Source organism: Phaenicophaeus curvirostris, chromosome 4, assembly GCF_032191515.1.
Source record: "Phaenicophaeus curvirostris isolate KB17595 chromosome 4, BPBGC_Pcur_1.0, whole genome shotgun sequence".
In the NCBI taxonomy this organism is placed as follows: Eukaryota; Metazoa; Chordata; class Aves; order Cuculiformes; family Cuculidae; genus Phaenicophaeus; species Phaenicophaeus curvirostris.
The window spans coordinates 66,577,164-66,593,379 of NC_091395.1; the positions used below are offsets into that span (position 1 = coordinate 66,577,164).

At 38.1% G+C, this 16,216-nt stretch overlaps 1 protein-coding gene across 1 annotated transcript in view; it reads left to right on the plus strand.

Moving 5' to 3' along the window:
* SORCS2 (sortilin related VPS10 domain containing receptor 2) overlaps positions 1 to 13,079 on the plus strand; it is a 553,277-nt gene extending 540,198 nt beyond the window's left edge. Inside the window, exons 26-28 of the mRNA XM_069856403.1 lie at positions 7,450 to 7,595; positions 9,759 to 9,838; positions 10,178 to 13,079. Of these exons, the coding sequence (XP_069712504.1) occupies positions 7,450 to 7,595; positions 9,759 to 9,838; positions 10,178 to 10,201 (250 nt within the window). The 3' untranslated portion in view covers positions 10,202 to 13,079. The remainder of the gene's footprint in view (positions 1 to 7,449; positions 7,596 to 9,758; positions 9,839 to 10,177) is intronic.
* Positions 13,080 to 16,216: the final 3,137 nt, after the last annotated feature.

Here is a 16,216-nt window from a genome sequence, read left to right on the forward strand (position 1 = left end):
GCAACAAAGATTGTTCAATTTTAGAAGATAATTTCATCAAAAAAGCATTTTCTGGACCCTACTGTATTTCAGACAACACATGCAAATATAAATATGAATTATATCCACACAGAAATCACAGACATGCATAAAGTGTTGAAATGTTAATACTGCCTGTAACTTTTATTCACAATTCACAAAATTGGGGATATAGAAGACATTGGGTGGTGCTTTCTTTTCATTTATGTAAGTTGGTAGTCAGATATTCCCTCCAGACAAGGATTAAAATTCCTTGTGACCTCCCCTGGTCCTAAGTCAAAGATCTATTAATCTTAGTTTTGTCACTGCACTAATTGGGTCTATAGGATGTGCAGTTTGCCTTGGGGCACGAGCAGAGCAGGTGATCGGCAAAATATTGCATGGACATACCTTGGACTATTCTCTCTCTCTCTCTCTCTCTTCACTGGCTCAATGGACAGGTCTTTGCTTAAGATTAAGTTTGGTGCCTGGAAGGATGCAAGATGAAAAGGCTGGCTTGCAGATAAAATAGGGACTGGATTGGCAGGGAGGTTACAACTAAATACATGAGAGCATTTCTTCCATTTGCAACAAGCACAGGCACTATTCAGGGCTTGTTATGGAAGGTAAAGAGAAAATAGTGAACTCTTGTGTAGATCATAGTATAGCTTCCATAGAAAATGGAGAAACCTGCCCAGACTGCCCAATGGTTCCTGAGGGCTGAGACTCCTTAGCCCTAGGCATAGTGACTGCCCTCCCTGCCTGGATTTATCTCTGAAGTTCATGTTGTAAGAACTTGAGTCTTAATTTATACTAATTTAGGTCAGGCAGAATTGCAAGATGAAAGACAGTGTGGACAAGACATCAGGGACTAATCTAGTGCCTCTCTTTTATGAATCATGCAGGGCAATCAGGACAGCTATGATGAAACTTTCTTGCTCCAGGTTTTGAAAACCACAATACGTGGTGCTAAAAATTGGTGTCCCTCACAAGAAGTAAATCTCATGAGATTAGTTTGAGGCAGAGGAGTAATCCAAAATAACAGTCCTGCAGAAGATTCTGTGTCAGATGCCTCGTATTCAGAAAATAGAGTATTTTGTCTAATTAAGTAGGGAGGTAGGGGAAAAACAGGCAGAATCTTATAGAGGTAGTGGGATTTGGGCTGATTAGTTATATGCATAGTAAAAACCAACACAGTGTCATTACTCCTGAAGGAATACCCATTAAAAACAAAAGATTGAAATTGTATTATTTCCCACTACTGTAATCAAACCTGAAATTGTAGGGTCTGTCATAGCTGTCTAGTTAAAGATTAGGTGACTACAGATTACATCATTTTCAATATGCCCTCATACTTAAACACTAAGACAACTGCTGCCCTCTGTTCCTATAAAGCAAAATTGGAAGCATTTATCATTTTATCTCTCCCTACTGCCATTTTATCTAATGACCTGTTTGTACATCCAGCCACTTCTCCTCAGGAATGTGTGCTCAAAAAGCTGGTTCTGGAGGCCCTGGACTTTGTGGAGCGACTCCTCGCAATCCCAAAAGTGGTTATTTGCTTTAGACAAAAAAAAAAAAAACCCAAGAAGTCTAGAGAAATGCAGGATTTTGTCCCATTGTGATCAATTTAGATTAGGGCTATTTTTACCCAGTGAATGAAAAGTAAATTTTAACTGAGAAATAGTGATAGTTTTAAAAACTAATTCTACTTATGACACACTAATAAGCAAAGATTGGTTTAGATAGATTTGGGGGAAATTTTTAGAGTGGCAATAAGGAGCAAGAGGTGATATCTCAGCTGCTAAACCTGACTGTGCCTGCGGTATGAGAGAGAGTGCAGACAATGACCATGGATTGCAAGCAATAATAGGCAAGAATGATTTGCCTTTTCTTTCCTCTTGCTTTCTAAGTGTGGAAATCACTGATCTGATGCTTCAAGCAAACAATATGTTACAATACTCACTAATACACCTCAGTTGTTTAAGCATCCAGGTGAAATGGACTACAGCTGCTTCTTTTGACCAGAACAATATGAGGCAGCTGGAAAATATTTTTGAGAACTCGGGTCTATTTTTTAATGCAGATCTGGAACCTGCATATATTTTTTTCTATACCATACCATCTTTACTAAATTTGGTTCAGGAAAAACACACTTATTCCATTTAATATGAAACAATATTATTTTTTGTGGGTTTCATGTTTCCATTCAGAAAAGATTTCTTCATCCTTTCAAAGCAAGTTTCTGTGGTGTGGGGTCCTGGGCGACAGTGTAGAGAAGGCAGAAAACACTGTCAGTACAAGGCAAAGTGGAGGAAAGGAAAAATATATTTTAGACACATTGAAACTGCCATCTAATCATCACGTGAAAGATCTGAAATCATCCTTTTCTTACTTTTAGTTCTGTATAACAACAGGATATTAGAGTAACCAAGGCAGAGCAAATAGTTGGCTTTTCTGCTTAGGTATTTTACCAATTAATAGTAGCAAGTTTGATTCTCTAAGAGAGTATGAAAATCTTCATCTTTTCATTTATATGTGAGCTACTGACAATGTACTTAAAGCTCCATACGTTGTTTTCACAAATAGCTATGAATCTACTTCAGCAAAATTTATACCATTTTGTGTACATTCCTTTTTGGGCCTGCTACTATCAAGTGCTACTTTTGGTAAATGAGCCATCTCCTGGGTTATTTCCACAATCTGGAGCCAAACTGTGTTATCTTTCTGCCTCATTGACTTACTATCTCATTTTCAGTCTCTGAAGAAAAGCTATCTTTTTTTCCCAACCTTGCTTATACTACCTTTATGTTCCATGAGAGCAAGTTTAGTCCCAATCCATGCCATTTAGCTATAAAAAAATAGTCACTAATTTAATGATCCATAATATTTCATAAAATTTTCCTCAGAAATCAAACTAGTAGCATGTAGAAAATATTTTTTAAATGAAGGAGTCAAGTAAATCAGGAGTGACTTAATACACAAAGAAGTCAGTCATCTGAACATTAATCATAATGAAGCCAGCACCACAATAAACTATTCTATTTAGCAGACTATTATTGTTAGTTTTATTTAAGTTCCAAGAGAATGTTACACTATCCTTTGCCATGTGAATATGTTCCTATTTTTTATACTAAACAGAATCATAATCAAGCCTCTAGAAGATTAATGAAGTTATATAAAGGCCAGTGAATATCGGGTCCACAAGAAAGGAATTGAAATCCAAATAAACTAGGGAGTTATTTTAAATGAGTGGGAATCAATATCTCATCGCCCTCTTGCTGTTCCTTACTGCTAAACATTTTTCAGTGCAAACAGTTTCAGGTATGAAGTGATTAAAATTTCTGAATATAGAGAGGAAAAAAATACTTTCTAGAATATCTTCTAAAGGATGTCGGACCTGGAAAGCTTGGTTAAAGACATGTGCTGTGAATGTTCGTTAGTCGTTCTGTGCAGAGTTAATTCTCCAGTTCATATTTTTATGATCCTTAAAGCAGGCATGAACATTTCTTCTTCTTCATGATTGAAGTAAAACGCTACAAAGAAAACAAAAGAAATTAAAAATGTATACCATGGAGTACTGCTCAGCAGAGATAATGTCTCTAGTGATGGATGCAAAGAACATGTGTTTTGCAGCTAAAGAGTAAACCTCCAAAAGAAACAATTGCATAGTCGGTTTCTCTGTTCTTAAAAATGTGCTTCCTATTTTCATATTGCTGATATAAATCTCTTGGGTCAAATTGCATGTCTTGTCATGTTTTCGCAGTACTCTTTTATGTAGACCCAGGCATTTCAGCCTTGCTTACTTCAAACAGACTCAACATAAATTACTTCCTTAAGAAAAGCAAAGAACATCAGGATACACAAAGGTTTTTCTCCCTATAATCATGGGTACCAGCATCCTTTCTACACGTTAGAGCAGTGAAGCGCATCTGGAATATTTCCAGAATCAGCTCTATCTTCAGCAAGTATTCAGTATCCACATCCTGTTTCATCCCACAATGCAGTTGTCGCTTATAAACAGAGTATCTGGCACGTGTTAAAAATTCCTCTCGAAAAGGCTTGGACTGTCATCTTCTTTAGTCTAGCTGAGTCTTTTCCTTGTAAAAATAACCAGTATGAAACACATGAAACTCTGTAATGTATAAAAGGTCAGATATCTACAGTGTATGCCTTCATGAGTCCTATAATATTTTCCTTCCTTCCATCCGTACTCTGTTTTACAGTACAAGATGCTTTCCTATGTAAGTGTGAGGAGCAAAGGAAAGTACGGAAGAATTGCTGAATACCTTTATACCTCCCACAAAGAATCTTTACTTATCAGGATTGGGATCATGAGTGAGAAATAACAGCTTGCACATTTTCTCCTATCCGTAACCTGTAAAGAAGTGTTCTTAAGAACAATATGTTTAATGGTTATTTGTGAACTTTGAGGTTTATTCATTCAAGAACTCCTTAGTATTTTTAATACTGTGTATTGTGATTGTGGTGATCTCTAACTAGGAAGTCTTACTAGAAGTGTATGAAAGCCTTAGGATTTATACCAAAGGACACACCTTGTTGACCTAGTTGCAGTTTCTGACAGGTCTTTCAGACTGGGCAGAAAACAGTTAGACAAGCAGCTCTACTCCCTTTACTTAACCCTAGATGGATAGGTAATATTTTTTATAGATAATAATTTTTATTATGTGAAAAATATTTTGATAAGGCCATTGATTCTTCTACAGTCTGTCAGAAACACTTTTTTTAAAGGTCCTCTAATTATGGCAGAAACATATGTGCAAGTTCTGCAGATGTATTGCAAAGGTATCATTCTGGGTTTTGTTCCCCTTAGACATTTGGTAGTGGGCTGAAAGTGAGCAATTTGACAGGTTTGATGCAGGTCTGATTGAGAAGAATATTGTTTTTCACATGACCAGTTTCATTAGCAGACACATTAAAACCATTCTGGAGTTACTGGCCCTGGAGGAAAAAAGTCACAATTAATTACCTAATGTATTTGTTTTAGTAATGAGGAATGTTCTCCCTTTCAATGTGGCTTTTTTTTCATCTAGTTAATGAGAGGAGAGGCTTGACTTTCTGTGTATGTTTGTGTTGGAGGAGCCCTTGGACCTGTTGAAGTGGTCATAATAGCACATTGTGCTATCAGACCTTCATTACATCCCTGCCCTTTGCATGTGGTTGCTCCTGTGTTTTTGTTTTGTTTTTTTTTACCTTGCGCTCACTGAGAAACTGAAAAAAGGAAGAGCAATTTAATTTCATCTGTGCTGCTTATAAATAATGGGACAAACTACCTAATTTCTTTATGTGTATAATTTTGTGTGTGTATACAGATACCTATAAGGATGTGTTTGTGTGTGTGTGTGTGCTTTCGCATATATAGGTTTATATCTTGCGATTCATCTCTTGGATAGTTCGAATCAAAGGGAGGACTTCCTCTTCAGTCATCTTTCATTGCTTAGCAATTTCTATTTATTCTAATTACTTTGATTCAATGGAAGATGCTGTTCAAAATAGTTTGCTGCAGTAACTTTTATCTCAAATTCAGATGGTGCCACCTGGTAAAGAACTTCTGAAATTTAAATACAGGTTGTTTTCAGAAGCCTACAGAAAACACGGCAATCTGTGTATTCATCCAGTTTTCAAACTACTGCCAGCATATGGAACAGAAGATGATAATTTTTAGAGAAATGCCTAAAAATTAGCGTCACTTTTCTATCTTCTCACTTTCTAAAGGAACTCAGGAAAGCACAGCTTAACCTCAGCATTTCAACCCTATTTTCTCTTTTCTTCTTGTTGTCTGCCCATTGCAATAATCTGTCCTTAAGCACAGACTTTTGACAGCCGTGATCTGCTGTCGTGCTGATCAAGCTGTCACATTGCTTCTTGCAGTGCAGGAAATAGCACTCACAACCTATAACTCCCTAATCAGAACTGTCTGCTTGATGCCTAGGAAGGGATGTCCTTATATGCTCAGACAGATTGCAGGTTAATGCAGCTACAACAAAAGATATAGCTCTCTAGAAATATTTAAACTGTAATTTCTGTTACAAAGTTAGAAGCCCCTCATTATTTTCCTGGATTTTACAAAGTCTAATTTAAGTTAGTCTACTTAAGAACTCTTTATCAACACTTACCTTCAAGCCTCCCAGGTTCAGCCACAGTGCTCATTGTCCATTAAAGCCAACAGAGCCATTTAATAACATGCTTCTTGTTTTTCTAGATTCAAACCAGAATGAATGTATTAAGTGCTGTCTGCCATAGAAAGTTTTGTCTCATTCAGCAGTTCCTGGTAGTCCTGGGCTGAGTTTTACACTCTAGTGCTGCCGGCTTAACTACACTAACAACCCCTGCCTTCTTATGCACCCTTATTGGTGCCTCTTTACATCCTTACCCCTTGCTTCTGGCCTAATGATTCTCCACTCTTTGCTCCCTTTCTATTCCCAGTATTTCTTCTGCTTCTTGCTTCTCAACCGTGATAGTGTATAAGAGTGCTATTTGATGCTATCATCCACTTTCAGTATCAGCCCACCTTACCAGGGAGATGTGATCATAGAGTCATAGAATTATTTGGGTTGGAAAGGACTTTAAGGATCATCTAGTTGCAATCCCTCTGCCCCGGGCATAGTGACCTTCCACTAGACCAGGTTGCTCAAAGCCTTATCCAGCCATTCTTGAACATTCCCAGGGAGAGTACATCCACAACTTTTCTGGGCAACCTGTCTCACTGTAAAGAATGTCTTCCTGATATCTGAATCTCCCCCTTTTCAGTGTAAAACTTCTACCTTTCTTCCTGCCACTGCATTCCTTGATAAGAACCCTTCTCCCTCTTTCCTGTAGGCCTCCTTTAAGTACTGGAAAGCTTCTATAAGGTCTCCCCAGAGCCTTCTCTTCTCTAGGCTAAACAAGACAAATTCTCTCAACCTGTACTTGTTCGGGAGGTGCTACAGCCCCATGATTGTCTTCATGGCCCTGCTCTGGACCCACTCAACCAGGTCCATGTCTGTCTTATGCTGGCGGCCCCAGAGCTAAACGCAGTACTCCCAGTGGGGTCTCATGAGAGATGATGACTGTGGCCCAGCTTAATGTTTGTGAAGACACCTGGAACCGTGAATGAATGCTTGCTGGGCCTTTTTAGTGCTTGAGCTCTTTAAAAAAAATGCTTTTTTGTGATTTTAACATCTTTGTTTAGTACTGTTCATTGTCAATCTTAGTTAAGAAATTAATAATTGCATCAGTGTGAACATCATGATAAGGCAGTTACATAAAGCTGTGACTGAGAATAATGAGCTGATAAATTTAGGTTGTGAACTCAAATTAAGGAAGGGTGGAATTGATGCTATTTTGTGATTCTGGTGCAACTTCACTCTGCTGATGCTCTGTTCTGATGCCAGTGTATGTGCAACACAAAGGAACCTCATCACAAGCTTTTTTTCTCACTGTCCAATTTAGGAAACTGCCTGGCAGAAATGTCTATGCCCAGATGCACAACGAAAAAGAGCAGGAGATGACAAGCCCTGTTAATCATAGTGAGGACACCCAGAACATCATCCAGGGTGAGGAGTTTATTGATGATGATCTGGACTCTCAAACGCTAGGTAACGCAAGAGGTAACTTCATTTTTGTTTATCAATTTTTGTAAGTAATTGATTTTTAATCGGTGTGCTTTTTCATTTTAGCTTTCTTAAATTTTCAGCTTAGACTCAGGAGGAAGCAAATAGTACACCGCCAACAGAGGACTATCTCAGTTATCTTCTTTTGGCTTACTGTGATATAGGCTAGTGTATGGATGACATACTATATAGAGCATGAGTACAGAGGTAGTGTATTTTAATGCCAGGAGACTTACTGGGACAGTTTTAGAGATAAATTATATTTGGCAGAACAGAATATAATAAGTAATGTTTGAATTCATTCAATAATCCCCTGTATTACTAGAAAATTTGACTTAGGCCAGAAGGCTTTGTAGAGTCAATGTTTCCCTGATTTCAGATGGGTTGTATCCAGATCCATTGCTGTATTTACCATCATCCAGTGGCATTTACAGTTTTCATTACTGGAAACATTAAATTTATTTCCATATAAAAAGTATCATGAGTCTTCCCTGGTTTAGCTGATAACTTACTTTTATTCATGGGGTGGTCATAAGGAACCCATGAGGGAAACTTTTCTGTGAATATCTGTCAGTGCAAATAATTCCAGTGTCAGCTAGAAGTGTCTGTCCTGGCACCCTGCAGTTATTTTTAATGTAACTTAGAATACTGATCTATAAAATTCATTTATTGTAAAATTTACCAATGTGTTCAGACTACTTTCAGGTCACAGGCTAAAAATTGTAGAAAGATGGAAAAAGCTCCTCAGTTCTATTTCTACACATTTGTGAAAATAAATCAGGTAACCCAAAGCCTTTGGGATTTGTAGCAGTAGGTTCATGGTGTAACTGGTGACTGTAAAGTCTTTGTGAACCCACAGAAGATTACGTACTTTAGCTGCACCATAGGCAGCCTTGGGAAGGACAGAATTTTGGCAGAGCAGAGGTTTTCTCATCTTGGTTTTCACTTTATTGTTTGTTGTCGATGTTTCTATTTTCATTTGTTGCTTCTAGGTTCTTGGAGATTTTAGCCTTAAGCACAAGGGAAGAATCCACGCTCCTGCTTTTCTTTGCGTGTTTCTGTCTTTCCTTTGATAACCTTTGTGTATGAATACTCACTGTGTTTTCATTCAGACTTCGCAAGACAACCTTGATTGCACTCCTGACTCTACCAGAGTTAGTTCAAAAAATACCTCTGGAAAAACAGTCTATGTTAAAATTGTTTGATCAACTTATCTCCAGGGTCTTTAGAGGAGAAAGCAGTAGGCTAACAAAGTCTTCGCAGACATGAATGCTAAAGTGGAGCATCAGACACCTCCAGTAATGTTCTTTTAATGGTAGAAAATCTGTTACAGCCTGTTTCTATAAGGCAGCTTGGGATGCTGGAATAAAGAAATGCTACCCTGATTTCTGTCACATTCAGAAATTATCTCTGCTTGCCCTGCACTCCTTACTCAGTTAAAAAAAAAACCAACCAAATTCTTCTATCTTGGCAGATCATTGTTAGGGTTTAGGGTTAAAGAGTGCAGGATCCTGATGTTTTGGTGCAAAACTTAAGGTATCAGATGCAGATCTCGAGGTGATTTCTGCTTCTGCCAGGTTGTCAATGCCAGCAGTATTTCCAGTGAGGCATAAAGAGTTCATTTCTGTGGGTTGTAATCATCCACATTCATCAGCTACTGTACAGCTTTTAGGCACCAGACTTTATTTAATATATAGAACTATACTTCTGCTCAGTGTACTGTTTTGTTACCTGCAATTCTTTCCACCAGTTCCAGTATTGCTCAGTACTGCCAAGAAAATATGCCTGTTAATGATGCTCCTCTATTTTATTTGGCTGGAGTATGAAACATTGTATTCCCTGCTTTATATGAAATTCTGTTTTATGACATTATTTGCAGAAGATTCCTATGCTATGGAGATCCCTTCTAGTTCTGGTGAGCTGTCTCCCTCCCTGCTGGGAGATGTCAGTAGCAGTTTTTGCTCCATGCACAGCAGGAAGTTACAGGCCTAGGTTTCTATTTGTTCTCTCTCTTCTCATAACTTTTGAATTTCCACAGTACAGTATTTCCAGACTCACCCATCCACTTTTTTTGTTTTCTATATATTTTATATTGCCTACTTTATCGCAACCCCCACCTTGGGACTCCTCAACACCATTACCTTGCAGTGACTCCTTCTGGGAGAAGTGGCAACTTGAACAGCTACAGAGTTCCCCTATTGCTGATGCCGGTCAGTGTCCAGTCCCAGGTCAGTGGCATGTCGAATGGATGCCTCAGGTTCCATTCTCCTCCCTCACCTGCACCCCTCGAGACAACTACACCTTTGTAAGCCACAAAGAGAACCAACTTACGCTGTCACTGGGATAGAAACCCTAGGAACACGCCACAAATCCACCACCATGAACAAAAGCTTTGTGCGAAAGTATCCTGTAGGTACATGGAGCTGTTGCACCAACCTTCACCTGATCTGTTGTTTGATAAAGCCACTCTCTTTATGCAATTGACTTGTCCCTGCAATAAAAGAGGGATTTATTGTGGAGTACCTGAAATACACTAATGCTGGCCTTTTGTTTCTGTATTTTCACAGGCAATCACTCAGGCGTGGTTTTGAGCATCAACTCCAGAGAGATGCACAGTTACCTGGTTAGCTGATATTTACAGCTGAATGCAAAACCTGAAAGACTCTTCTCTATGTTGTTTTATTTTTCCCTGATGATGTCACAAAATTGCAAATATGACTGTAAATGCGGGTGGAGAGGAGGTTTCTTATCAGTCCCGTGGAAAAAAAGCATCTGTCATCAGTTACTGAGGGAGGAGGATGATACGTCTTGTGTTCACTCTATGGCCTAAGAACTCATTATGTCTAAAACTCAAACTATAGTAGCAAATTTGTAGCCCTAGGCACCTTCAATGCCACCTTATTTCTTTTCAGTATATGCTCTCGTTCTTTATGTTTATTTTTAGAAGATTGACTGTAACTTTTTAATTATGTTTTTAATTGAGATATTCAGCAGAAGGCTGGGACTCTTGAGCCCAAAAAGCTACTAGACTAGAGCAGATGACTGGTTGATGATAAAGACCTTTTTTTAGGAGGCCAAGTGTTTCTGTACTGAGAAAGGACTGAGCAAGGAGACAAATGCACTTCTAGTCGATACAAGCTCTTAACTTAAACATGTGTGAGACAATCTAATGAATTTATGGCTTAGGCCCTTCTGTGGATAAAAGGAATTAAAGTGTTAATTAAGGTATCTCATAATATAGGATTTTGCTCTTGTAAATGTACCAAGTACTGACAAACAATTAGCACCAGTATCTCCCCCAATCCTACCCTATGTGAAAGAAAAACACCAGCTTGATGCTGTTTCCAGACAAGGTGCCTTCACTTGTGGACAGTCATTTCAGTTGCTCTCTTCTTGTCTCCTGAGCGAGCACCTCTAGGATGATGGCAGCTGCCAGATGAATTATCCTGTAGAACCCCATGCTGGTGGCCTGTCTCTTTTTATATTTCCAGAGAGTGTAAATACCTCTTTTAAGTCACTTTCTTTTTATGGTTACTTTTTTAAAACTTCCTATTAGGACAGAGGTGCCAGGCAGGTCAGAGCTCTCCTCTGGGCAGAACTGAGTAGCACACTGCCATCCCCACATCCTTCTTTGGGATTTTCTCTGGCTGTTTGCCCTTGCAGGCAGGGGTGGGCAAACTCTGACCTTACCTCTTCCTCCCCGGCTGGTTTGACAATCCAGAGGGCAATGGGGAAGATGGGCTGTGATTCAGGGGTTCATCTTTCCTTTCCGTCATCGCGGGGAGTCACTCAGTCTCTACCACTGCTGGTCCCTGTTTCTGCATGGCGGATGATAGGGCTTCTGAAAGAGCTGTAAGCAGAAAGGCTTGTGAGTCAGGTCAGAGTTTTCTATTCACAATTTTGTGAGTTGGGTCAGAGTTCCCTAGTACTGACCTCTGCATCCCTGGGGAGCACCAATAGAATGAAGCCACACCTCACTCACCAGTCTTTTCACTGTGGTTTATGGAGCTAAGTAGGAAACAGACTGTGGTGCGATTAATTTAAACATCTGGCATCAAATATATCACAGCTCCCTGGAATTAGGATGCTTTTCTCAGAAACCTATATAAACTCTTCACTTTTTGCCTTTGATAGAGAATAAATAGCTCTTTAGTCACTGAATGTCGTACTGATGCTAGTGGCAAGCTCACACACCACTTTGCTTAAGGAGAATAGAGATAGCTAACTAATCTTTCTGAATAAACAAGCAGAAAATAATGAACGCTGGTAAGATGGAAAAGTACTGTCTTAAAATTATCAGATGTATTGGAGTCATTCTTCCATATAGCTATGGATATCCTAGAGCAAATTGTCATCAAATGCAATGGGCTGGAAGGTAATACTTCAGTGTAGTACTGTAGGCTCTTACAGACCCCACAGGATGTATATGTAAAGCACAAGAAAATATAGATTATAAACTTACTGTAAGGAACTAGACAGAAAAGTTTAGGTGAAGATTCTGAAAAGCACTTCCAAACTGCTCAGGAAAATAATTTCAAAAATTGTTCTAAAATTTCTGCCTAGTTAGTTGTAGAGTGCCATGCAAACTGATTTATGGAGAAGCGATTCTGCAGCTGACCATTGTATGCCAGACTCTGTGGAAATCCAAGGTGTTACACATATCTGAGTTTCTTGAAGAGAAGTGCAAATACAAAATATGCTGTGCGTTGGAAACTCTTGGAATCATTGTACCAGAGGCTTTTGCTTCTCACCAGCTCTTTATGCTTTTTCTAGTGAGAATGAGCTGGAGCTGAGAATAAAAAGGTACTACTGCAAACAGCTTACTTGTTCCTGTGAAATAAATCTGAAGTGAATTCTTTGTGTAGGACAGGTGAATGACAGATTAGCCTCATGGGCAAGGGATGGGATGGAAATTCTATCTTGGGATTGTTCTCCCACAGTTTGTCTGATTGGCGAAGGATGCTGTTGGAACTGGGTCACATCTAATTTATGCTTTAACAGCTACTTTTATACATTTAAGCCAGGGTGATTTATGTTTCAGATAACAGGAGTCTTTTGGAACACAGTAGAATACCTAACTGCTTATTGCTCTAATTAACACTTAGCACAATATAGTGCCTGTAATAATGTTTTTCGATGCTTATTAATTTGATTCATGCAGCACTCCTGTGAGGTTGGTTTGTCATGTCTTAAAAACACTGTTTTCTAAGGAGATGTCAGTATTGCCATAACTGTATTAATAACACCCAGCAGATAATAAAGGAAGCCTTTGATTCCCTGGCAAGAATAACTTTAAAATGAATTATTTTAAAACTGAGAAAGTACTGTTGCCATTTTCCCATTCATAGTGTCTTGGTTTACCTTTAAATGAAAAGTCCACTAGTGCTGGATCTCGAATCTCTTGAATTGTATCCGTGGCATCATAACATTTTATCCTTTATATGAGTCTAAAATCCTGATATATGCATATACAGAAACATAGAGCTGGAGTTGTTTCTATGCACGCTAGTCACACATACATGCACACAAATGTGCAGTATTAGTAAATATTCCAGTTAAATTTGTCAGTGAGGAAGGGTGATTTGATGTCTGAGAAACAGAAAATGGCTGTAAGGTACTTGGATTCTGTACCCAGACTTTAGGCAAGTTACTTAACCTGTTTGTGCCTCAGTTTCCTCACCTGTAAAATGAGACTGATAGTAATTATCTACCTCACAGGGATATTGTGAGGCTAAATCAATTACTTCAGAGAGAAAGAGTATTGTGAACATAAATTATTAATAGCTGTGCTTTCTTTGTTTCATTTGTAATTATCACTGTTATTAGGGGTAGTCTACTGAAAACAGCTGCAATTATGTATAAATGTAAAAAATGCATAATCCGAGAAAAGTACATCACTGTTGAAATTTTATTAGACTTAAAAACCATTATTGGAACATATTGTTATGTGGTAGCATTGCAACATTGGCTGTGATTTTACTGTTACAGACCAATATCTTAAACTTGCTTTCCTGCAGTGTTACTTCGTCAAAATCCTTCCGATAATGGGTACAGTGATTTGTATCAGTATTGATATCACACTATACTGAAATCAACAAAACTGGTGGTGAATTGGTCTCATTTGCATCTTTTAGTCTTCTTAAAAGTCTTATGTATTTGTAGTTTTAAAACCACCCTGCGCTTTTCAGAGTGCTCCAAGCAGTACTGATTTGAAGTGGTGTAACGGAGCTGTCGAGATTTACAGGTGCTATCTTTGCTTTCCTTTTTGACTTAGATGTTTTATATGGCTTTGGAGCGATCTATCCGTATAAAGTGATCAGAAATGCTCAGTAGACGTTCAGGGAAAATCCATACATAGTGTAAATTATTTTCTAAAAAATAAAAGCAATATAAACTAATGTATGTCTGTATACCCTGTAGAAGAGGGTGGTGGAAGTGGCTATGCAGAAATAGAAGGTACCAGCCTGAGGCAAGATGTTATCATCTCCAATTCACATCCAGTTTCTTTGAACTCTCCTAGGGTGTTCTCATGAAGTTATATCCTTCTTAATGAGTTTATTGCTTTTAGTGATCAACGTAAAGAGGAGTAAAGTGGTTATACGTATAGATGGTTTATTAAATCACTGTCCTCTGGACAGAGATGAATCAGTGTTTTGTCATTAGTAGCTCCTAGTGCAAAGCAGATTTTGTCTGACATGATTATGGTTAGCTGTGGCTTAGGCCCACTGAGTCACCCCTTTAGTGGGAACACTCTGCTACTGCACGCTGTCTCTTGAAGAGAGGTCAGTCGAATGGAACTGCAGTGGCTTCCATCCTCCCTACATAAATACGTGCTCAAAGAATTGGGTGGGGGTGTGCATTATTTTTAAGACATTAAATACATGCATTCCTTTGCAGTAACTTTTTGATGATGAACCAGTGGTTCTGATAAGCTTTGAATTTCTAGTGTTATTTCAGATGCAAATACAACGTTGCTAAGTTGATAGACAATGACAATTTCAGTCGCAGATTTTTCCTATGTTTTCTATAAAACAGTATTTTATAGTTTATCATTGATGAGACATTTTAGGGTAAAAGACTAAAATTTTAATCTCATTGCAAAGTTTCTGACAGTTGGATTTTTTACTGTATATTGATTGACGCTGCTGCATTGTTTCCATCTTCATTTTTATTTCAGAGTTTTAGTTGAAAGTAAATGCACATTTCTCTCAAAATATTGTCTTTCCACCAAGAAGTAGTTTATAAGCATTCATCTTTATAAGTATTGATTTTCAAAATGCAAAATTGTATTCTGTCTTCTATGTCCATCCAAAAAGCTGCTTCCTGGCTCATTTTCTATGTTCTAGTCCCAGTAGCACATTGCTTCTACAAATTTCTTTAGAAGACTGGCATATAGCCTTATCTTGCTAGTCTGACAAAGTCTTTCTAAAACTGCCACTAGTATATCATTTAATTCCTGTAGGTATTTCAGTATTAACCTTCTCATTGCCATTTAAATGCATGCTTGCTACTGTTGTGTATATGTATGTAATGTTTTTCACTTTTTTTTCAGTTTATAATCATCAGTGACAAATTTTGAAATAACTCAGTCACCCAATTAGCTTTTGCAATTAAAAGCCTGGCCTTGAAGTCTTTGGGAAATGTAAAGCTGTGCAATCTTAATTTTTTCATGTTTCCAGAGTCAGCCTGTCTCCCCAGTTGAACACCTCAGCAGCTTTTCTTTCAATTCATTTAGTAGCCTCAAGCTGGAGGGGATGCAGAAGGGTTTCACAATGTTGAGATGGACTAGAACAGCTCACTTCCCAAATCTGATTTGGAATGTTGTGAGGACAAAGGTTTTATCTTTCCTTTCTTTTCAAGTATGTTGCAAAGAGCAGAGAGGATTATACATACCACGGGGGAAATAAGGACCTGTCCTGGTGCTTCAGGATGGTGTGAAGAATATAGAATACATTCCTTTTGGAAATGTATTTTTTTTTCATGAAATTGATACATACCGCAAGTTAATGTCATGATTTTTTAATATGTGAGATCTCATTTCTTTAAGTCTTCAGCCCAGACCTTTTTTTCCCCTGTCAAATGGACTAGCAAATTGCTTAAAATATGAATTGTGGAGCCACGTATGACCGAATGAAGGATTTTCATTCTTTTAATCTCTTCTTTCTGTATGTGAGGCTTGTCAGAATTAATATTTTCAGCTAGTTTGTCGTGGTAGCTGAGATGATCTTCTGGAAGACAGTATCTGGGATACGAAATACTGTAAGGCATAGAAATACATACTCTGAAGTGCAACGACATAGCTTTGTGAACAGTATGAGGCAATGAATATGCTGGACAAAACAAAATCCTTATCAAAGACCTCTTATGTTTTGTATTAAAATACTTTTTTTAATAGCATCTCTAAATACATGTTCTTAATTGCATACTCTGTCTCTCTCCTTCCAAATTGATTTTCTTTTAGGAGTGACATTTACTAGCCCTGAAAAAAATAGATTCTTCTCCTTACACAAGTAATTCTGTTTGGAATTATTTCTTTGCTACACTTGAAAGCATTACACAGACATGAGCTTTATTGATTGGACTTGATTTCTGAGTTTCTGTAGAAT